Source organism: Plectropomus leopardus, chromosome 22 (genome assembly GCF_008729295.1).
Source record: "Plectropomus leopardus isolate mb chromosome 22, YSFRI_Pleo_2.0, whole genome shotgun sequence".
In the NCBI taxonomy this organism is placed as follows: domain Eukaryota; kingdom Metazoa; phylum Chordata; class Actinopteri; order Perciformes; family Serranidae; genus Plectropomus; species Plectropomus leopardus.
In genome coordinates, this window is record NC_056484.1 from 14,276,270 (window position 1) to 14,301,035 (window position 24,766).

A 24,766-nucleotide genomic window follows, 5' to 3' on the forward strand; every position below is an offset into this window, starting at 1 on the left:
TTAAATAGTTGTTTTTTTTAAAAATTCTTTTGAAAAAAAACCTGAATTTGAAATTTGGATGCACATAAAAACACACGTCCTCTATTGTAGAATTGGCTACTTTATTTGTGCAAAGTTTCACACATCATCTTTGGAACATACAAAAGACTATGAAGTTGAAAACGGTGACAATCACAGCAAGAACACAAAAAAAAGAACATAAAAAAACCCTTTGGTGTTAAAACTGTAACAATGTAGAATTATAACTTAACAAAAATAAACAGATATTCACATATCCCCACTCAAAACTAACAAACTCATAAATATAGATTTCAACATTTTTAAAACACTTAAAATGAACATTTTATTACCAGTGTTTATAGACTTAAGTTATAAAATGTCCTCTGCAAAATTCCATTAAAAAGGCTGATTGTCCTCCGTTTCCTTAAGTGCATGAAATGTGTTTAAAAAGCCGTTGTCCATGATGTTTGTCAATGGAAATCTGCACAGCGGCCCCATTGTGTGACTTGGTGAATCAGTGCTGTCATTCTCATGAAGTTGTGACATGATTGTTCATCTTTGCACCAGCTCTGATGACTGATGAAGCCTGATTAGACAGATTGTGTTCTGTCCGGGTAGACAGACACCAGCGCTGACGGGAAAACTGCATCATGATGTGTTCGGGATGTTGAGCAGCCCACTGTTGCCCACACCCGTAACTGCTTCATCTCTTAAAACAGACACACGCATACACACACACACACACAAAGACTAACTAATTTAGCAAACGTGATGTGATGCATAAAATCCTTCACAGGGTTAACTATCCCCTGAGGCCTGGCCTGTGCTGTCAATGCAAGTCTTGTTTTAGGAAATCTTCAGGCACCAGTAAACATCCCAGCAGCCTCCGCTCAGTTGCTGTGCACTTTGCTTTCTCCATCACCATCCCAGTGCACAGATCATTTCTTCAGAGGGCTGATGGGCGGTAACACCATTCACTCCGGGTCTCAGGGGCTAAACGGGGGGCTGTCCGTTGTGCCGGAGCCCTGTGTAGGGCCACAGCAGCTGCTGGATGGTCATCCAGGAGTCCCCGGTCCCCACAGGCGCTGCATCTACAGCTGGCTGCATCACCAGGCTGGCCAGCAGCGCCAGGAGAGCTGCAGGGGAACCACAGATATTTACCAGAACACAGAATTAGATGTTAAAAGGTATTTGTTTTAAAACTTCTGTGTGGATAACTGGCTATTGATTTGAATTGCAGAAATATGTGAAATTGGCAAACTTTTTTATTTCTGTTTTCATTTTCAGCTGTAACTAACGCTTAAAGATATATAGTTGAAGACAGTGTTCCAACCTATCTGACAATTCTGCTGTGTTTATTTTATGTACCGTGTTATTTTACTTTTTACACAGAGATCGCGCTATAGAGAGCACGTTTAATTCCTGCCCCCTCTGGAGGTGTGACGACAATTCATTGCTCTCCATTGACTTTGCATTGCATGAAGGTGCCTCCTTGACATTTACGTCCGCTAGCAAACAACAGAAAAATACCTGAAAGCTGCTCTGTGTTGGGATGCACTACCAAAAAAGTAAAGAACCCTGAACTAAGCTTTATAAGCTGCCAAACAAAAAAAAGAGCTTTCCACAAGGACAAAAGTGGGTACAGAAGTGAGGGATCAGCACTAAGAATCGGGGAAAACTGTGAGCTCCTAACACTTACTGTAACGTGACCATCAAGTATTTTGCCAATTTGACCAGACAAACTGTAGAGATTGAAGCTTAAGATTATTCTCCCTCTCTTGGGAGACATACAGTGCTGAAATAATACTTCGACATGCTGACATCTAGTGTATTAGCTAGCTAAAGGCATGTTGTTGGCTTTTCAGCCCTTGTTTGCATTTTGTGGCACCCCCCTGGTGGTGTGGCTTCCGGGATACGACGCATTTGCACTCTCTCTCTATAGGGCTGCTACAAAGTCCCTTATGCCGCCTTTGCATTTTTTTTAAAGATTATTTTTGGGTTATTTTTACCATTATTGATAAGAAAGCTGTAGATTGACAAGAAGCATGGGAGAGAGAGGGGGACTGACACGCAGCAAAGGGCCACAGGCTGGATCGACCTCGGGCTGCTGCAAAGGCCTCAGCATATAAAGTGAACACTCTACCAGATGAGCTAGAGGTCGCCCCCGTCTTAGCATTTTTACACAGAACCAAACAGCAGGATCATGCTGCCCAAGGATGTGATTTAAGACGGCTTGCCGGCATCGCAGAGGCAAAAGAGGCTTAATGTGCAACACAACAGCATTGGCCTCTAGTGTCACATACCATGCATGTGGGCAGCACTTTGTAACTGACAACAATGGCATCACGTGGTGATAACAATCATTTACCATGCCCTGTTTTACAGCGGCTGATCTCGTCCTCTGCTTGGAGGGTAGGGAGCTTGTGAATGTGATTGTTTTCCCGATTTGTAGACAACTACCGCTAACTGGTAGCAGCTGCTTTTTAAATCTCCCATAGTGGGTTGCACACGTAATACAATATCAACATCACCTTGAATGTATGCTATATTTGGAATATTTTCTCCGCTTTACCATACACACTAAGCAATCATACCGTTTTTGTTAATGGAGTCTGATGGCTTTATGATAATGTCTTCAGGAACATGTCAGAAAGGGCTGATTGTCAGCTAGTTAAAATGGTTAAAATACTGTAAACATAGTGTAAAGTTAAATTGATAATGATATGTAGGTGGGCCTTTAATAGGTGGCTAAAAAATAACCAACTGAGGCAGCGTTTGCTCAGCACCATTTAATGTTATGTATGTGATGCAAGGATTTTCTATCCACAAGTTGCAGTAAAAGTAAAAAAATACAATATGGTCTATAGTATAGGTTGTTTATCTCTACCGTTGTCAAATCCAGGTGGAAAAATATCTTTATAGTCTGTGCGACTGTAAAAAATCATTTTAAAATAAGTCCTACAGACAGACTGAGTGTACCTGCTAACACCACCACCATCGCCAACCAAAGCCAGAGACCTCTGCCTCCTCTGGCTACTGCTGCTGCTGCGGCCGCCCTCGAAGAGGTCAGGCTGTGAGACAGAGACTGGGCCATTCCTGGGTCTGTGGATGTAGGGCTGGAGGAAGGGCTCGGACTGGAGGTGGGCACCAAAGAGAATAAAATGTTAACACATGGTGGATAGTAAATGAGGCATGAGAGAATTTTAAAAATGCTCTCAGATGAAGCGAGAGATTGAATAAGTTACCAAAAGTGACTCACAGGGAAAGGAAAAGGTCACCACATTACGTGTTTTAGTAAAAACTGTGGGTCATTTGTGGTAACTGATGCAATGGATGGCGGGCGGTGAATTAGCTGCAGTTTGGTGCAATCTGAAGTTGGCTTCAATGAAGCAGATTTTGCCGCCTGTTTCAAACCGTGTCAAAGATGCAAAACCATTCACAACATCAGCATAATGAGAAAGCTGTCAGCAGCACAGTTAATAGCAGTTGGCATGGAGGTGGATTTGAGCATCGACTGGTGAGGCAAAGGCAGCCGACAATTTTGGCCTGAAATCTGTCAGCAGTAGGAGTGCTGCTTTAAATCACTTAACAGTCATCAAGAGAGTCAGTGTGAGGTTCTAAGTGGCTTTTGATTGGCACTCGTACTTGATAAACACAGGCCTTTTTGCATGCACTTATTGTTTGTTTTTGTGTTTTTTGGATAGGGACAGAATCCAAGAAGCACTTCCACTTTGGACTCTCCTCCCTACACACTTACAGCATTACAAACAGCTCATCCTGACTCCTGAGCAATGTGGAGGGAGGAAAAGAGGAGAGGACAGTTCAGAACAACATGATCAGCTTGCACAAAATACTCAGTTGCCCCACGTAAATAAAGAATATGGTCAAAGTGTAGTGGCACATAAAATTAAGGAGGCAGAACATGTTAGTAAACGACACACAAGACCAAGCCGGGTAAAGATGAATTAGTTATCAGTTAGCTGCAAATCAGAACTTGAGATCCATGCATGAGACACAAATCACAAAGCTTTTAAAACACTTGTCACACTGACATACACTGATCTCAAGACAGTTAACAGCTGAAGGAAGTCGATCATTTCAGGACACTCCAGTAAAAACGCTCTGTTAACATGATTAAAAGCTGCTGAGCCCCTTGAGCAAAGAGGAAGCTAGTCCAGCACAGACCCATGTAATGAAAGAGTTTCATCACTTAGGAGGTTCCATATACTCACAACTTTATGCAGCTTTGTTAATTTTTGTAACACAAATGATGATCTCACACTGGATGATAAATCATTTTCCTGCTTGCTATTAGTGGGACTAAGTGGTTAGCAAGAGCAGTGATGGTAACAATTGCTGAAAAGGTATTGGCAGAACCATCAGAGACCAACTATGGTGGTAAATGAAAACCTGGACACATTGATGGATGTGTAATCTCCACACGCCACAGAAATTTTTTCAAGGCACAGTCCACAACAAAATCAAAGACATAATTTTCCTCTTAACTACTACTTCTGTCTAGTATAATGGAACTAGATGACACTAAGCTTGTGGAGCTCAAAGCGTCAAAAAGATACATTTGAAAAACTCAACAGCAATGTCTCTTTCTAGAAATCATGACCCGGTTACTCAAGATGATCCACAGACCTCGTTGTGAGCAGCTACATGGAGGAACTATTTTAATATCTGCCAACTTTATCACTGCACAGAAGTGTGAATTTTCTATTAGCTGACCTGGAGTCAGCTAATGTTACAGCTCAACCAAGGTGGACTCCAAAAATAATTACATATCTCGCCCTGTCATGAGCACGAGAGTCTCAAGTAGATTAATGTTTCCTTCTGCACAATGATACAGTAGGCGGGTTTAGTTTGGTAGAACGAAAGTTGTAGAAACTGCTCACAACAAAGTCTGTTGATTATCTTGAGTAACTGCGCCATTATTTCTTGGAAGAGAAATTGTTGAGTTTTCCAAATGCATCTTTTTGGTGCTTTGAGCACCACAAGCTGAGTACAATCTAGTTCCAATATATTGAAGAGACATATTGGTGACATCTCTACAGCAGATATCTCCAACACTCCACACATCATTCAATAACTGTTGTGCTATTTATCAATTGAGATTAATTCAGTCTAGATTGACAAATAGCACTACACCAGTAAGAGGAAGAATATGAGTTTTTGATTTTGGGGTGAACTGTTCCCTTTAATATCAAATAACAGAGATCAAGTAAAAAAATATCTGATATGTCACAGATGATTTCTGACAGCAGAAAATGTTGTGTTTGCAGGTACTGGAACCTCAACGCAACTAAATGATGAACTCTTCCATTATGCAGCTAGCCTCTTAGATGTTCTGGCAGAAAGTGGTGCTGCAGTAGGCTAGTGGTGCGGGTTTAGTTGGACTAACGTCTTGAGGGGCAGAATGAGGGAGGTGAGTTTGCTGCCCAGCTCACTGAGACTGGACCTCCTCCTCTCTGCCTTCGGCTCCTCCTTCTGCTCGTCCTCCGACTGGCAGTCGGTGTTGTCGTAGGCCGTCCTGTGGGCACGCGTGGGTCAGGCATTCACAAACACACTCTTCAGTTGCACATTCAAATACGAGCATGGCTTATAACCACACTGATTCTGTATGTGCACATGCACTCATGCACATTTCATGCATATGCAGCTAACAGATGCTCTCCTGCTGTACACAAAGATACATTTTTAGAGATCCTTGCAATATAACATATGCATGCCCAGCAGTTCAATTTCCATGCTCAAATATTACATCATCAACCCACAAAGCAATTTCACAACCTTTCAGATATTTGGAGAGCAATAAAAGTGCTTCATTCATATCACAGAAGCTTCCATTTTGGATTAGCTCATAAAATAGAGATAATTCGATTCTCCTCATCCAAACATTTGAAAGCAACATGATGCCAATAAAAATGAAAAAAAAGACAGAGAAAAAGTCCACCCAACCTGTTACTTTACTTTACAAAGACACAAAAGAAAAATGTGCAAGATTTGGAAAATGTCACAAAAGTATGTCTGCTTCTGATAAACACTTCCCCATGCGAGGGCGGACCAGATGCATGAAGGATGGCTGCTGAGTGGTTTACGTCATCACCACTGATTCTTTCATGTTACAAAAGATTACATGTAGTTTGGACTTTGTTTTCAGCCGTCTAGGCTTCACCCTCTTTGTTAGAGATATCAGCAACTAAGTGTTTTCTTTGAAAGTTTCACATTTGTTATTTAACTGCAATTTTTTTTCATATTAGTGCTGCATTATTTAACACTGCTCTGTCAGTCGTTTCACACTCCCAAAAATTTGTTGTTCTTAAGACTTTTTTTTGCATAGTTGCTAGGAAAGGCAAGAGTTGATCATAACCTCATAACCGTTTACCCTGTGAAGTTTTATTTGTAAAAAATAATTTCTTCACAAAATCCACTGCAAAGTGATTTGAAGAAATGTAAACTTGACCAAAACTAAAATAAATGGACTGAAACATCCCAGTATTCTTCTCTGTTGCACCAATGGTAATGATGTCATACCATTAAGTCACCGTCTTTATGCATCTGGGGCCACTGTGAAAAAATGTGTGAGACGCAGCCAGCATGATATCCTTCTTCTAACCTCGATGCTAGTATGTAGTCACTGAATGAAACTGGCACACTGCGTAAATGTCATCACTTAAGTTGGCATGTAGGTAGCTTATGTAGCGTGGCCCAAATATTTATTCACTCCGATTTCATGTTGTAGCCGGGTTCAAATAACCCTCAGGTGAATAGTGTTGACGCTAGAGTGACCAGATGAGAAGGGTAAAATTTTGGACAGGGGAGTTGGAGTTGCTCTGAAGAAGTGTCCTGGCTGTGTTTACAAAACTGTTGATCTACTTATTCATGTAGACCATCTAGGTATGCTCCAAACACATTTCTTGCCTCATAATTCGATCCGGGTCATTTAATACTGAGTATCTGCTGATGCTGAAACCGAGTCTCGATCTGATAAATTTGTTTTTCCAGATAATTCAGCTGCACAGTGCATACTTTAAGGACGCTTCTTTTAAGTTATTTTTAAAAATACCTGCATAAAAGCTGTTCTTTGAGCTTTTTATTTTACTAGCCATTATAACTTATTTATTTATTTTACAAAATAAAGTATAAAATGACAAACCCTCCTTCAATCTTGTTGGCCATCTCGCTGTCTCAAGGGAATGTCTCTCGCCTTTTAAGAGTCCAGTGTTTGCTGTTGAAGTGCAGCCTGTGGGTCAGTAACCTGAATGACCTGTATTCAGTTGACTGTTTATTTTCGTCTGCACATCTTTTGCATAGATTAGGCTTCATTCATAAATAAGCCACATTACCTTTTTGCTCACGGAGCTTGTGCACTTGCGCTGAGTGGTGAGTAAAGTTGTAGTGACCTCAGCACTGCTGTCCGTCTCCTCGCAGCAGGGCAGAAAAATATTATTGTTACTCTTACTATTACTATAACTGATTAATTTTTTGGAACAAACAGGACAGGATTCTGGATTTGGGCATAATGGATTTGGAACCATCCAGCATGTTTCAGGACATCTGGTCACCCTAGCTGAGAACTGCGCAGTTTGCCTGTTTCAAAATTCGACTACATTTTAGCGTCTTCCCTTCTTCTTGGCATGTCTTACCCCTTCATCATGAGAGAGGGCTCTTCAGTGTCAACCCAGGCCGCAGAGCTAACAAAGCGCTTTAGTGGGGGGCGCGCACTGCTCTTCCCTGCCACATTCCTGGAAACCATTGTTATCACATAGGGGCATAACAACAACAACAACCCTCATGTCATGGAGCAGCAAGCTTTGGAGGCTTGAGAAAGAAAACCAGTCACTTCCTGCACACCAGGAACAATGCTGGTGTGTTTTAAAGGTAGAGTCATTTAAACAGTCGTCTTACTTTACATTTAAACAAACTCTTTCCTCCTCTAAATCCCATTTAATGTCCCTCTACATATTTCAATCCCACATATTAACACACACATACAAATACCTACCATGGGGATCGCCTGGTCAGTCTCTCTGCTTCAGCATCTGAGCAGTCTTGTGTTTTGGACTGTGGTGGAAAAATAGAACAATCTGAGTCATGATTCATCTAGACAAAAATACTCCTTTATGCAACAACAAACATTTTAAACCTGAATCCATATTCCATCACACCAAAACATGTCTGACACTTAATACGTGCATTGAGGTTCATTTTGGTTTGATTTTGGTTTGTTTTGACTTTACATTTGTAGTTAAACCACCATCGAACAATTTTCATGCTTTGACCCACACTGTTTGTAGGTTGCACTGAAAGCAATCCTAAGAAAGAGGGGAAATAGTGGGATCAAGACAACAACTTTTATTTATGCAGTTTACAAGTAGATGTCTAATTATGGTGGGAGCAGCCAATGCAGTTCTAAAAGTATATTTTGTGATTATTTTTTTTTTAACTTTACATCAACCTTAGGGATCAATCTGCTCTCTTGCAAGCAGGAAGCTTTCTAGTGAAGCATGCTTTGGATTCACTGTGTTGTATTAAAAGTGCAAAAAGCCCAGTGGCTCATTGTATCAAAACCAAAGGACATGCTCCATGACTCTTATTGGACAAAAGCAGTGGCAGCATCATCCTCACCATGTCAAAGTGCATGTTGCCTCCACCAGAGCGGGGGATCGCTGCTATGCTGACCCGCCGGGTTGATGACTGTTGGGGGTACAAAGGAAAGAAAAAAAAAAATTCTAAACATTGTTGCACAATATGAGCACATTAAGCAAACATTAGTCCCCAGTAAAGGAAAATAGTGATCATATGTAATCTAACTGCAGCTGACCTTGTAGTACTGTGTTGTCTGCTTCTTGCCACGGAAGTCATCTGAAAAGAGGAACATTGTAGTTATCTAATATGTGGTTTGTGTGCATCATCACTGAGCTTATAGTATACACACATATACCTCTTTTCTATAAACACACATGTACAGTTAGATGATATGGGCTTGTCACTACATTGAGCCAGAAAGTGTTATATGAAGGTTCAACACTATTCAGAGCAACAAAAAAATCTAAACCTGCATTCAAATATCTATCAATTTTTCATTGCAATGTCTGGTGTGTCTAAAGAGTCTTAATGTCATTCCCAAGTCTTTCAGTTCTACAAGAAAATTATGACAGTGGATATTCCAATAGTTGCTTACTACGAGCACATCAGGTTTTCATGTCTATATGGTGTTTTTAAAATGTTACAAGATACCTATCATTGCGCATATGTATGCAGAATCTGTAGGGGACAAGACAAGATCTTGGTATCAGAAGTAGTCTGTTTTCCACTCGTAGTCTATCTGCAGTCTGAGTAGTATTACGTTTGAGTGGGAGATAAACAGACCATCTGGCTTGCTGGAATGCATTTTGTCGAAATGCAATCTCGGAACCCATTGCCTGTTACAGACAATGAGTAAGCTTTAAATTAGCTTTTTAAAAATTTATCTGCAGTCATATCTTTTTATAGAGATTAGCCAAAATTAAACGAAGAGCAAGTCTTGGTTCAGACATCGGTTTCTACGCCGGATCAGCCTGAAATTTCGGCCTTCATCCCCACAGGCTGCATCATCATCAGATGATAGGCGAGCGGTTCTGAGATTGTATCATGAGTGAAATTAGTAGTCATCGTCATTGCTGAGCATTTTCTCCTTGGAACTGAAGTATACCAATAACAGCCTCAAAAACACAGATTCAGACAGCCAGAGGTTCATACCTCACAAATCTAAGGAACCAATTTTGTCATCTTGCAGTTTGGAACTTTCCATAATGCCACAGCGACATGAGAGGTATCCAAGGAGAAGCCAGGTATTGCTATATGTCAGTATTTTGCGAGCTCATTTTTACTTTCACTTCAACTTTTTAGAGTGAGCAATCAGGAACAAGGTTTAAATAAAATTAGCAACACATTATGAGCAGTTTACTCACAGGTTTGTGTGTTTGATGGGCAGAGTCAAAGGTGGCTGAGGTGTGGGTGGGTTTAGAAGCAGGTACTTATTTGTGTACTCATAAGTCTGTGCATACTAAATTGAGCAAAGGTGTAGTTACATCTAAACTATTTTAATTTTATTTTATTTTATTTTCATGGAAAAAACTGCTCAATGTGTAATTATTTGATTAAAAAACAAAAAAAAGATGAGTATTTAGGGGTTTAAAATGCCAGGAGATAAACAAGTTAAGATACTGAACGTCAAAAAATAGTAGCTGTGTAGTAACATGAGTAATTAAATGGTAAAAAGTTTAGAGCTTTTCTAGTCCTAACGACCACTTGACAACTATGCTTTGCATTACAGGTACCATTCATCCCATTCACCCCATTCACACATTCACACTACCTCCTGAGCCACAGCTGCCCCAGTCTTAAAACGTAGTGGAGTCCAAGAGTGTGTTGCATCTTGATAGCATGTAACCATTCTGTAACCATTCCCTACCTCTTTCAGTTTGTGATCCAAATGACCTCTCGTTCTGCATGAGTGCCTCCCTCAGCTCCAGCAGCTCGGCGTGCTCCTTGGTGTACATTCTCCTCAGGTTTTCCACATGCTGGATCATCACCTCCACAGCTTTGCCAATACGACTCTCCTGAAATCCAAAAACACAAAGCTCCATTAAAGCATCAGAATTAAATTCACAAGACAATACAATTTGTTTTGTTGTTGGTACAGGAATAAATAATCAAACTGCAAAATGACAACAAAAAAATGTTGGCAACAAAAACACACATTTATGAATTATTACTCACCTGGTGAATAGCTCCTAGCATCTCAGAGCGACTGGACACTCTGGTCATGGACTGGATGAGGATGTCAAGGTTCTTCTGGAGCCTCTGGATGATCTCCATGGACTGATTGTCGTCCTCACACAGAGGAGTCAGGGCCTGGAAGGAGAGAGCAGGTCATTTATTTGCAACAGCCAAAAATAAGAATATCTTATCGGTGAAAGCAATCAGATCAACTTTGTACCTATCTGTAAAAGCCAGCACCATTAGCATCAATCACAGTTATTACTAAACTCACACATGTACCATAGCTGTACTCTCAAAGGTGTGCAGAGCACATTATTGTATAAAAAATAGGAGCCGCCCAGAAGCACCTAAAATTTTCAACAGGTAACCATCTACAAGTGAAGAGACTGAAAATGCACAAAAATGACACTTTGCAAAATAAATTTCTTTTGTTTTTGGTAATAGTGCAAAGCAAATACTACATCCACAGAAAGCTTGACAGTCACACACATACTGTATATGTTCACTGACCTGCAGTAAGCCTTGGCAGCTGGATACCTCCCTGCGGACATTCTCCTCAGCCAGGTCACGTGACCTCTCCTCCAGCCGGAGTCTCTTCTCCAGGGTGAACATGTCGCACTTGAAACCCAATGCCAGACGCTGGAACTCCGCCTGAAAACATGAAACAGATACTTGGCACTCACTGCTGGACACATACTGTATGTAGCATTATATCCTGCCAATAAGCAGACGAGATGACCATTTCTAAAGTTTCCATGTTTGATTAAGATGAAAGTTTCCCCTATCAAAGACAGCATTATTATCCTTTGATGGTGGTTCTAAGAGTTACAGATTTGAGGATGGTAAAAAACAGTGTGGACCGCATCATGGTATCATTTGTCAGCCTTGTGGCATGCAAATCATTTTACAAAATTTGGCAACCTTTTATAGATCACTTCAATTATATCAAATCTTCTGACAAGACTTAAGATTCATCCATCACCCTTCTTTAAAAAAAACATCCCTCTTTTAATTTTTTTAAATTATTTATTATTTTTGTTTGTAATTATTTTCTCTTTTATACTTAATCCCTCATTTTTTTCCTTTTTTTGATTTAAATTATGCCATGCCCTATTTTTGTTATCATCCTTCATATGTGTGCATGTGTAAAGAGGTTTCTTTGATTTGTGTTATAAAAACACAATAAATAATTTAAAAAAAGACAACTTTATTATTCTCTTCTGCAACACAAGATACATCTGTAAATACCCAACTTGTGAATTTTGAAGCTTTGGTGCGTCTTAAAAGAGGCGGTTGCCGACAAGTGGCTTTATGAGACAACAGAGCGTCTTCACGCCAAACATGGCATCACAGCCTCGTAGTGGTGGTGATGATGAAGTCATGCCACTGCAGTGTATTTATATCCTAATGTAAGTGGCTATAAAGTGGTTTTCAATTGTGATGATTACCTTGCTGAGCTAACTTCTAGGTTGGCCTACAAAACTGATGGATGTGCAGATAAGGCTATGTAAGATAAGAATTACACAACTTTGTATTTGAACTGAGAATTCATGCTTTCAGACCGCTGAATAAAAGTTCATTAAGACAATGATTCAGACTCATATGTGGCTTTCCAAATCTACTTTTAAACACACATAATCCCAGAGTGTAATATTTATAGTAAAACAGTGTCTCCAAGATCTTATGGTACACATACCTCAATCTCCTTGTCGTTAGGTGACAGGCTGCAGACAAAGACACAACAATGAGACAAGTCTTATTATTATTATTATATGCACACATGGATGGTCATAGATTGAAGTGTTATGTTACTTTGATAATTTGCCCTCTTACCTGTTCTTTTCCTCTGCACAGGTGCCACTGGTGTCTGAGATTAGTGACATCTCAGCTAGCAAGGGAAATAATGAGCAGGTGAATCATGGCATGACAAATACCTGATCAAATGATGTAATTATGACTTAGATTTTCAAAAATTAAATGTAAAAGCATTATTTAAACATTTAATTACATTTGGTATCAAAAGACAGATGGTAAATATTAGGCTCTAAACAATATCTAGTATATAACAGTCTAAAAAAAATATATCTCACATACATTCCTTCTCAGTGACTGCACTTGTCTCACTTTGGTCCTCCTGAACCTTGTGCTCCTCGATGGCCTCCATGCCACGGGACAGCTCCTGCAGGGTCCGGACAAACGTTACAGCTTCTCTCTGATCGTTCTCCCCCTCCTGATCTCTTTTTAACCCTGATCCCTCCATGCTCACATTGCCATCAACATCCATATTGCTCCCTTCACTTGCTCCCCCTCTGCTCTCACTTCTCCTTCAATGGTTTTTACATAATAAAGGTGAAACATGAAGATTCAAAGCAGCTGGCAGTGTCGCTGGCTCTTGATTCTGAATGATCTGATCCTGAGTGGAGCCAAAATGAAACCAGCCACTCGCACTTCCTCTCCTCTTTTCCATACACACACACTCACATAGCTGGAAAGACAGCATTTCTCTTGAGGTCACATGGAGATACTGATGGCACAATCACATCACTAACAAAGAAATGTTATCTTGATAACGCTCTGTTCAACATGATCCTGGTCTTTTAACAAATCTGCTCTGAGGCTGTTTAAAGCTAAGCTCAAGCTTAGAATGTAATAAAACTGATAGCTATTGACACTCAGTGACAACTAAGGGTGCACAATTAATTGAAATATTATCAAAATGGCAATATGGATAAGTGCAATATGCTGCTCTGACCCAAAAATTGCATTAAGTAAGAAAGGGAAGCTGCCTATAAAGATCACATAGATTTTTCAAAATGACCAGTCCCACTTAAATCACAACTCATATTGCAATATGCATCGCAATAATTACATGATTTTGTTTTCTGTATATCATGCAGCCCTTGTGTCAACTGTAAAATATAATTTATTGTTTGTATCACATATCACATGCTACAAATTCTGTTCTGAACTACATATAGCATCTGGTAGTAGATATAAAAATGGCTCAGTTTGCTATAAAATCTTACTGCTTCTTTATAAAGAAATGAAAATGAATAAAATGGCAAAAACTTAGTAATGATCCTGATTTGTGTAAAAGCAGTGGTCAACTCCAACAGTAGTCGAGCAACTGACTTTAAATAAATCCTTGTCATCACTAAATGTGGAATTACTAATCAAACAGTCAAGTTAAAAAGAAAGTGGGAGCAGAGCAGGTCTTACCAGTTCCCTCTTATTTTTGCCACAGAGGGGGAGGGAGTCCTTTTTGGCTGCACTATCCTCCGATTGGCTGGGGTCAGAAGTCATGCTGCCCATGCCGCTCCCTGACTGGCTGGCATGTGTGACAGACGATCCTGACTGAGGAGAGCTGCTGTCAGAGAGGGTGGTCACTCCGCTGTTGGTGAGCCGGTCTGTCCCTGGATGGAGGAGTTGTTGAGTGGGTGGTCAAAGTTACACGTAGATGTTTAGAAGGCGTGAACAAACACTCCGCTTAGGAATATCAAGTTCTTGCTTTGCCTCCTTCGTATACATAAATTTGAGTTTTTTCTTCCTACCTTCCATGCTGGCGGCTACTGTTGGCACCTCTGCTGTACTGTCCTGCACACTCTCCTCCTCTTCGACCAACACAGGTAACAGACAAGTGCTGAAACAATACACATACAGTGCACTTTTACACAGTACTATAGCATTTGCAAAAAGAGTCATCTAAACCTTGATGTCTCTAAAAAAAATGGAAAGAGAAAAAGTTCTCCATTAGCAGAAATCCCTAAAATCTAGAGTTTCCTGAGCTAAAAGTTAGTGACAGTGAATCACTCACCTGTCCTCCGCTGCGGATCTGTCTGCCGACTGGTCCCGGCTCACGCTCTGAGATGGACAAAAGTGGAGAAGGAGGGAGGGGGTGAGAAAAAGACAGGTGGCCTTGCAGCACATTTTTCTGCCCCACATTACAAGAAAACAGTCAATGATTAAAAGACACACATACATTCACACATGTAGCGTACCTGTCCCATGGCAGTTAAACGCTATCTAAGCTCTACAGTGAGTCGCAGAGAAAGATTGGACTGATTCCTTATATAATGTGTTGCTTCATGGAGAGCCCTGCAGCTCTGAGAGTGTGAGTGTGTGTTGCTGAGAGGGGTGCTCAGAGAACACGTTAACACTGGCACAGTGCTAAGTAGTGGAGGCGGACTGCGTGCATACACAGTAGTGTGAACACACACGCACAATGGAGCAAGGTGAGCACTCAGAGCAATGCAATGGGATATTGTGTAATGAGTGTGCATAATATCCGTTCTGTCACAGCTCAAAATAGGAGAGAGCTGTCCAACAGTTACACTGAATACAAAATCTGAGGAGACTTAAATGTCATTTTACATCCAAAGAAAGCGTCAGCCAAATAAAAGTGGCCGCTGCTACCCAACTCACTGCTTATTCATCTGATCATTCTTTCAAAAGATTCATAGCGAAAGTTGAAATGATGCAATCCCCCTCAAAAAAATCTTTGCTAAATAATGCAGTGATTTCAACTTTGGTTTTTTGAACTTGCACAGTCATGTCTCATCTTAGCTATGGTATTGCAGACAACAAATGCACTCCACCAACCTTCACAACATGTGCACACACACACACACACACACAGATACACGCCGACACACGGCTGCTGAACACTGATTTAAGCACATGCACTTTACATTGTGCAATAACTTCACAATTTACTATAATCCTGCTACTACCAGTTATTTATTGACATTTAAGAAAAACTTAATTCTGTTATTTATGTTGAGTGTTATTTGTCACTGTTTTGACTCATTTCACTTCATTTCCTTTACTTGGACAAACAAATTTATGCCATCTGTTAAATATTATTAAAGATTTAAATATACATAGTGAGATAATGCTGTGATAAAAAGTAATTCATATGGTCTATACTGCCTACTAGAGCTGAGTGATATGGAGAAAATCAAAAATCACAATATTTTTGGCCAAATACCTTAATATCTGTATGGAAACAATAATTTAGGGTTGATAACTGGTGTTTTCACACAATATTCACACAATGATATTTTTGTTAAATAAACATCAGCAATGTAGATATAACACCTAGGCAGTTAAAATCAAATAATAGATCAAATAAAAGTCTGGTAAGTTCAGAAATTACATCACTTTACTGTAAAGCTGCCTTTAAAACACTAACGTTATTAAGATATCCACAATCTTAGACGATATCTAGTATCATATCACCATATTTATATGATATATAGGTATATTGCCCAGCCCTACTGCCTATACCCAACATAAATATGAGGACAAGTCCTGTGAAAATATCTTCCATTTACGAGTAAAACTAGTATTTGAATATATCCAAATGATTATATTAACCTCACCTCCTTCTCTTTGCTAGAGGATTACAACTAGACTCTTAAATCATTAAAAAAAATCAATTTGGCTGAAAACCTTTCTTTAACAGGCTTCCATGTGTGTAAAACTACATTTTATTGATGTTCAGTGTCAAAGCCTGCCTCCCTTGGCTCCCCGCCCATCTCTCAGCAGGGAGGCAGTCGAGCAGGCACCTGCAGGTAGCAGACCAAATAAACCACTCTGATCGATCCCTCAGCAGGATGCAAACCAGACTGTGGTGCAACAGCATCACAACACAACTTGGCTCTAACATGAAATTAACACGAGCCCATCCACAAGAGGCCGGACATAATTACCATGAAGAAATCTTATTGTATGGAGCAACATCAAAGCAAATCATTGTAAACACTAATTGGTCCGAAGAGACAGAGGATACCATGATGATCCCTTGCGTCCTTTGTTAATGGGCCTCTGAACATCATGGTCATCTTTTTATTCTTCGGCATTTATATAATAGGTTGTAAAGACATTTAATTTTGATAATTAATTAACCGTGTAGGTCATTTATCAAGCAAAAATGTCAAACATTTCTTCTTTCAGCTTCTCATATGTAAACAGTTTGATATTATTCTACCTTATATGTCATATAGATATTCAATACCGTTTCCAGGCATAGATTTAATTGTTTTCTTAAAAGGTAAATATAACAAGGCTATAACACGGCTCCTTGGTTAGCAGCAGAGAACAGAAGAATGACTGTTGTAAATATTATCAATATCATCACCCCTTTTGCACCAAAATGAAACCAGTTCTGTTCTGGTTTTTGCACCTAATCTTGAACCGTTCAGAGCATTTTGACAAAAAAATTACTTGGTCCAGAGCCTGAAAAGTTGGCTCCCAGCGGAAACCAAAAAATTGCAGGTTCTCCTTGAACCTGAACTGCAAACTATATCGACATCAATGGCTGTATCGCATTCTAGAGATTGGAAAGAGAGGATGGAGAGGGCAACAACTGAGAAGTCAAGTGAGAAATAAACAGAAAAAAAGAGTGTGCAGTGGTCTAAATAGTTGGCCCAGGCTTGTTTTTTTTAGGGAAAAGAAAATGTCTGTAATAACAGAACAAAAGTTGAAAGGAAATCAGTGTAATCCCCAGTTTTCTGTTTACTTCCATTGTTCACTGTGCAACACCCTGTGGTGTTGACACATCCTTGATTACAACGGTCCTCTAGATCAGTGGTTAACAACTGGTGGGTCACGGTCCAAAGGTGGGTCCCCACTTCAATTTGAATGGACAGCAAGTGACTTGTGAATATGTCAAGTTTTAAAAAAAAAACACTTAATTTTGAGGCACAGCGTTTTTATTTTGAAGGGACGTCTGCGTATTCTTGCAATATGTTTTATTTCTTTGTGTTCTAAGCAAAAGTGTTGTTTACATTTTGCATATGTGGTAATTTATAATGTGCAGACCATGCACTAATGACTAAGGAGAAATCTGGACCCTGTGACTGGACTAGTTGGGAAGCACTGCTCTGGATAGCAACAAAGTTACGAGGGTCATTAATTAACCATTTCAGAAAGTAGAGCTACTTTGGTGGAAATGGGGTATAGGGGAAAGCGAGGAAGGTGCAGCTGGTGTTAGTGTATCAGTACTGCAGAAATGTGTAGTGGGGGCACCTAATAGCTCAGTAGAGCTGGCACCCCATGTACAGAGGCTACATCCTCACCGCAGCAGCCGTGGGTTTGATTCTAGCCTCAGTCTTTTGCTGCATGTCATCCCCTCTCTCCCCCTTTTAGCTCAATCTGTCCTATCAATAAAGAACAAAAAAGCCCATAAAAATAATATAAAAAAAAGAAAGAAAATAAATTGTGTAATTAAACTGTTTCAGCTCTTCAGTATCAATATGTATTTTTGGACAGCACTAAACTGGAATATAATATCTTTGTTTTCTTTGTTTGAAGTGGTAAACTCAATGAAAATTCTAAAGTTGCGCACAGGAAAACCGCAATTATGTTTAATCCTTCATGCAATTTTTCTAACATTTAAACAAACATGTCAATCAGCTGATTAGAACCAAATCAATACCAAAAAATACTTGTTTATGACATCATCCTATTTCAGCCTTATTTTAAATGACATCTTCTCTTTCTGTCTTTGTGACATGCTATGCCTAGCTGTTAGCAAATCTGAGGTATTTCAACTTGATGATTATAGTTAGCAATAATGACACATATTTGACAGCTTCGTAAGCCTTATTAAGTATTTAGTACTTGCCTCCTTTGGCAACAGAGTTCAGGGAAGCCGCAGCCACTCCGCCTGGAGCAGTAAGCAGAAAGATGGCCACCTGATTCTCTGATCTTTCCCTTAATTTGATCTCTCTCCTCTCCTCCTTGCCCAGGGCAAAGACTCCCTCTCAGGCTTTCTGAAGTAGGGCCAGTCCCTGCCCTGCCCGCCGAACCCCCCACATCTAAAAACACACCTACTCTCACTCAGCAAGGAAACACATGCAGCTTCAGATAGAAAAAGAGGTCAAAAAGAGGAAGGGGAAGCAATGAGGACCTGGTGCTAAGGAGAATAGAGGAAGTTGTATTCCCTCATGCATTAGAACACTTCCCCTGTGCTACTAACCTTAGTACGACTCATGGCTCCTGCGCTCAAATCCGCCTCGCCGTCTTTCTCCTCTTCTCCTCTGTGGTCCTCACTGGTTGGCTGGATGCTGACCACAAGTGAAAGGTCAAAGGTCAAGCACTATCCATTTCTATTATTCTTGATTTACACATTAGAAATATACAATAAGACACAGCTGTTACAGTATGAAATAGTAACAGAGATGAGGAACAGCCTTCGACTCTCTTTGTAGGCGGACTGTGCCTATGCAAAGCATGGCTGCAGAGATACTAATTATGCTACACACTCCGCCCACTGTGGGGAAAACACCCATTTGATTAGCAAATGTGGGCCAGGTCATAGGGAAATGACGAAACTCTGAAATGCTGACTACTGTGGGTATTGATAACACCTAGCAACTTAAAATCTAGCAGGGATAGTTTATACTGCTATGAAAATGAGTCAGGATGCAGGATGAGACTGTGTGGTAGCTTCGGGTTTGTGCCCCCTAAGCAGGGTTTGCAAAAAACAAACACCAACTAAACAGGTGTGTCTGTTGATACAGTACATGTAGGTGTGATGAGGAGCATAAACTTATCAAGGACACAAAAATAGAGAACATTGCTTCCCAGCTTGGGCCTGTGCAGGCTCTTTTTACTTTTCTACATCTTATTAGGTAGTTCTCATTAAACAGCTCTGTCACCAGCTGATGCATCATGTGTGCTGAGTCACATTCACTTATTTTTTTTGTTCTCCTTTAATGCATTCTTTGTTTTGGGAAATCCTGTTTTGTTAATCAGATATTTTAGTCAGATGTGTCATGGGAAATAAGAATGATTCAGAGGGCACAGTGAGAAAGACCTGCTGTGCCACATTGGAAAAAAATTCACTGCCCTGTGTGATCCCTCCCTTTCTCTAAATTGCCTTTATTTTTACATTCTTGTGAAGTGCCTGGAGTAAGCTAGTTTGGTAATATGCTATTGTTTTGTATATTTTGGAATTTCCATAAGGAGAAAGGCAGCCTAGTATTCTGATTATGTACCCCGTCTGTCAAATACAATAATTATTTCTTCACTCACCTCTCAGTCTGGGTAATGGTCTCATCTGTTTCAGGTGATGTGCAATCGGGAGGAACCATCTGGGCTTCTGTGGGAGGGGTATTATTACGTATGACCGTTTGCTCCTGTTCTGGTGAGTTACTCAGATTTTGGTCTGGGCCACAGGAGGGCGACTCTGCAGTCTTAAGACCCTCTGCATCTGTGAAGACAAATCAGTGTGAAGTATTACCAATGTGTATTAATCAGTACACTCCAGGATTACAGGTTACTGAGTAACCAGCTGTTGAAATTTACTCTTCTCTATATTTATTTAACTTCTGTTTTCTCTTTACTCTTCTTTTTTTCCTGAGAGCACATTTTGACAGAACCAGAAAACATCAGTGTGACTTATGTATAAATGGTGTACATTTAAAGATGTTTTGATTCATATTTTTCTTTCTCCGCACCAATTCCGATATCTGAGCTTTACTGCCCAGTAAAGAGTATGCTTTGAAAAATGTTGTATGGCTTTCTAAAACATGAAAAATATGTGATGGGTCTTCAAATGCTTTATAAGATTTCTGGTGATGAAATTGGCAACACTAGTGCCAATCCTCAAAAATAAAGTCTTGCGGACTATACGCATTACCTATTTACTGGTGCAACTTTCCAGATTAAAATATTGCCAAATTGCAGACATTTTGCTATCAGCTTATATTATGCAATTCAATCAGTTTGTTTGCGGCCCTATTTATGCTCGGTCTAGTGCTAGTGTTGTTAAGTTAATGATTATGGTTGGCAACTGTACTTTTCCCAAGCAGCCTTCAATCATATGCTGGCTCTGTCAATTGGCACTCAGTCATCAAAACTTTAAGCTGCCCTGATCTATGTATTACCTTTTCATTGAGATTAAATATTTAATGTAGTGAAAAATTATTTTAACACCTTTTTTAACAACTAGAACATTTCTTTCTCTGTGGGAAAAGGAAAATAAAACAAACTATTCACTACATGCAAACTGCTTCAACAATTAGTACATGATTTTACAAAGCAGTCACGGCATTCTGGATTCCCAAAAACGACTAAAACAATAAAAATGATGTTGATACTGTGGTATTTGGAAGAGTTTGACCTTCATCTTACAAGATTTGGTTAAATCTTCTCTCCCCTAAACAAACAAGTGAGTCAGGAAATGACTCACTCTTTGGTTAAGTTGTAAATGCACACAGTTGCACGCCTGGCTGACAGGGGGAAGAAGAAAGTGAAACAAACAGTGTGTGAGAAACAGAAGGGGGGGCTTACTGTTGTTCTCTGAGTGGGACAGATCAGGGAGAGCATCCGCCTCTGGGTGTGTAATGCTGACAGCCTGTGAGTGGGCGCTCAGTGGCACTGCTGCCTCCTCCTGAAAACACACACACATGCACACATGCACACACATGGGCACGCACACACACAATGATAAATATTAAAAAAAGAAAAGGGGTGAAAAGATCAAATACGCAACACACACTAAGCATGCACCAAACAGCAGGCCCACAATCAGTCAACAGAAACAAACCTTTGTCAGATGAGAAGAAATTGCATAAGGACTCAACAGAATCTAGCGGCTGACAGACAGCACAAAGCATCTGCTCCATCAGTGATGGATTGCTGGAAAGACCCCCAATTACTGTCATCTTCACAGGAATTCAAAGGCAAACATCACTTTTGTACTTACTGCAGCTATGATGCAGTGTTTAAATTAGTTTGAAAGACCTTACAGGCATGAAATTAATTAAGCATTGAGGGCTGCAAGAGAGCAGAAGGCATAACATCCAAGATCAGAAAGTGTAAAGAGACACTGAAATCATGGCTGCATAGCAAGTACGTGTTGCAGAATAGATTTTCTTAAAATGCGGGTACAAAATCCCTTCTTTTGCCAATAACAGCAAGTCCTTTTCCCTTTTACCACAGTGTGACCTGAAAGTTTCATCTCTGTCATTCTATATAAGGAAGCAGCTTCAGCGTGAGAATGCAGACTGCTGTCTGTGAGCAGAGCTGTGAATAATGATATGTGAAGAGTTATTTGGTAGGCAAATGTCAGGAAGAGGAGAGGAAAGAGATAGCATTCAGAAGCTTAGAGTGTGGAAGAATAGAGGGACAGAATATATCATGTATAACACAATAAAAGGCACTTAAGACTTCAGATATGTCTACAGCAGGGACAGTCACTGTTTAAATACCCCCTTGATGAAGGTGTGTTCAAGGACATTCCTGTATCTGACGACTGAAACTGAGGGTTGAAATGTAATATGTCTTGAGCACCAGGAAGAGTTTGAAAAGAGTCCCAGATTGTGACTGCATTACCGTTTAAGTGTGACAACAAAAGCGTGATAAAAGTGAGGCGCACTAAATGTGCACTGGATTAAATAACTCATCTGCTGTTTCAGACTAGATCTCACGCAAAAGTAGAATTACCAAAAATTTAGCAGCAGCCTAAAAGGTTTTTCTGTAATATTACATATAGAGATTTTGTGGTCAATGGGTTAAAATATATATAACAGCCAAACATGAACAGATGTCTCTAATCCCCCTTGAAGTTGTCTATCATAACTTGAAAATCTTCCTACTTCCTTCCCACCACTGCAAAAGGAAGTATATCATTACATTCCCCAAAACAGCAAAGATCTGTTTGCCAAAGGAAAAAATGATGAAAAAAATATCTTAAACCAAGGTAAGCTGAGCACCAAATCTGTTTTGGTACTGTCATGCTTCCTCCTAGCACATTGTTGTGTAACTGTCACACACCTGGCAGCTGCACAGTACAACTACAGTTATCTATTGTTGGCTCTGCACAGGCTGAGCCTTAGTGTCCTGCTCAAAAGCACCTTGGCAGTAGTTGTTTCAGGGTGCAGACGTAATTGACCCTCATTTTCCGAGCAGGTGTGAAAGTTCAAACCAGCAAACGGACAGTCACTTGTTCTTATCTAAAAGCTCAGTGTTGTAGTACTCGAGATGGGTCTTGATCTCAAGACAACTTTTTGAAGATTGAAGTTTTTGGACTCATTTTGGACTCACGCATTTTTATTTGGTCTTATCTCAGAACAAAAGGAGTCAGGATTTTATTTAAAGACCGTTCAGTAAACAATTACAGGGACATCACTTAATTGCCTGTCCAAAAAAAGGAGTGATGAATAAAGTTGATTTCAGCTCCTTAGTATTTGTATTTGTTTGCTTGTACAGAACACTTCTGCAATGCCCTCTGACTATTTTATCAAAACATTTCTACTGGTACACTTATACACACTAAGACAGAAAATAGCTATTGAAAAATTTGGGTGTTTTTATGGGAATGTTTCTGTGGCCCTGAGTGTCAAAACATTTTACATTTTACAAATGCCACAATTTCACAAAACAGCGTTTCACAAAACACAACATCATTTCACACATGATGTTTCTCAAAACACAACATTTTATAAAACACAACATTTCATAAATGAGGTAACGCTGTGTGAAATGTTACGTCTGTGAAATGTTGAAGCGTTTTCTGAAATGTCGTGTTTTGACTCTCAGGTCTACTGTAGAATGTGGATGTTTCAGATAAATGTGAGAAGTGGCTGTGGTTTCCATGTTCCCCATTTTATCGTGTGTCATTCGGTGTGGGTCTTGCACTGGTCTTGTCTTTTTCATGACTTTGTCTCATTTAAGGTGGTCTTGAGCACAACACTGTGTAATCTCTACAGTGCTGTTATTTTGTTAAGGTTTCACATCTTCCTCAATAATTTTACACTCTTAACAGTGCAGTCCAGCTCTTGTGCTCAGTGTCAGACTCCAGTAGTTGAAATCTTTGATTCTTTTTGCTGATGTTAATTTTTAATATCAAGGAGACACCAAACTGTTTGTAGAAATTAAAGAAAGCATTATCTGAATCAAGGATGATTTTTAACACTTTGCTGAAATTGCAGCACCAAGCCACAGGCATGTGGGTTTCAGCAACATCAAAACCGGTGCTATCGTTCGATAATCGCATGTAAAGCACTGAAAATTAATTTGTGCATGATGCTTCTAGAGACTGAAAGACATTAGGAAGTTACTAGTTTATCTGTATTACTAAAATCTTGATGCCAGGATAAAGATGAGTAGTTCTCTCCTTGAAACAGTTACACAACTTTGGTTAGCAATATCCAACTCACTTGCCCACAATTATTGAACTACTGTCAAGTAGTTATCTTATTTATGCAACTGTAAGAAAATATTTAGCATAATATTGAGGAAAATACATAGTTAAAGGACTGTGCACAGAGGACACATCCAGGCGCAATCCCAAACATTGTGGTGAGCATCTTGCAGAATTATGTTATGGCAGGAAACACTTGAGAAATTAATTTACCTGCAAAGCTAGATGGTTAACCTCTGGCTCTGTGCAGGCTGCAGAGTCTGTAAGAGACACAAAGGAAGAGGAGAAAATTAAACTAAACAAAAAAGCTGTTCATTAAAAACCAAAATGCTTGTCTAATTCATCTACAGGGGTTAACAGCCATCCCAAAGCAACCCCACCTTTAACCATAAAAGGTCAGACTGTCTATTATGCAAGACATTGAGTTGAGGGAGGGGCTAAGAGGTTAAAATACCATGCATGGCTAAGGTAGCATTAATGACCACATTCACACTCTTGTTTTCTTTTGCTCTGCCTGCCAGCTGCTCATGCAGGCTGAGGAATGGGGGATTACTGAGCTCACTTCGTATCCTCGGACCGGTCGAACACCTGGCCATACAAGGATCTTGAGGAAGAGAGGCTTTCACATCCTGTGTAGACACACACACTCACAACCTTTATAAGACCAGGGCCACAACAAACCATAGAAGGCAGGGGTCTACCGCCAAGGGCCTCAGAGTGTGTATCCTCACAGTGAGTGAGTGTGTGTACTGTACTGGTGCTTCAAGGGTGGCTGAGTGCCCTGTGACTCCCATGGATTACAGGGGGATAATCCACACACTCTTTCACTCTCTCACACGC

General features: G+C 40.0%; 1 protein-coding gene across 3 annotated transcripts in view; it reads right to left on the reverse strand.

Moving 5' to 3' along the window:
- Positions 1-82: 82 nt before the first annotated feature.
- The window catches only part of LOC121961116 (lymphoid-restricted membrane protein), a 48,716-nt gene continuing 24,032 nt past the window's right edge, over positions 83-24,766 (reverse strand). Inside the window, exons 20-39 of one of the 3 annotated variants that reach the window (XM_042510982.1) lie at positions 24,140-24,186; positions 21,073-21,172; positions 19,813-19,990; positions 18,755-18,842; positions 14,588-14,634; positions 14,325-14,413; positions 13,993-14,186; positions 12,868-12,952; positions 12,607-12,661; positions 12,470-12,497; positions 11,284-11,424; positions 10,771-10,905; positions 10,463-10,610; positions 8,831-8,871; positions 8,635-8,703; positions 8,012-8,070; positions 7,653-7,751; positions 5,408-5,536; positions 2,980-3,134; positions 83-1,136 (exon numbers count right to left, since the gene is read on the reverse strand). In XM_042510982.1, coding sequence (XP_042366916.1) covers positions 994-1,136; positions 2,980-3,134; positions 5,408-5,536; positions 7,653-7,751; positions 8,012-8,070; positions 8,635-8,703; positions 8,831-8,871; positions 10,463-10,610; positions 10,771-10,905; positions 11,284-11,424; positions 12,470-12,497; positions 12,607-12,661; positions 12,868-12,952; positions 13,993-14,186; positions 14,325-14,413; positions 14,588-14,634; positions 18,755-18,842; positions 19,813-19,990; positions 21,073-21,172; positions 24,140-24,186 — 2,030 coding nt within the window. In that variant the 3' untranslated portion in view covers positions 83-993. The remainder of the gene's footprint in view (positions 1,137-2,979; positions 3,135-5,407; positions 5,537-7,652; positions 7,752-8,011; positions 8,071-8,634; positions 8,704-8,830; positions 8,872-10,462; positions 10,611-10,770; positions 10,906-11,283; positions 11,425-12,469; positions 12,498-12,606; positions 12,662-12,867; positions 12,953-13,992; positions 14,187-14,324; positions 14,414-14,587; positions 14,635-18,754; positions 18,843-19,812; positions 19,991-21,072; positions 21,173-24,139; positions 24,187-24,766) is intronic. The other 2 variants (XM_042510983.1, XM_042510984.1) reach the window with 2 other exon arrangements.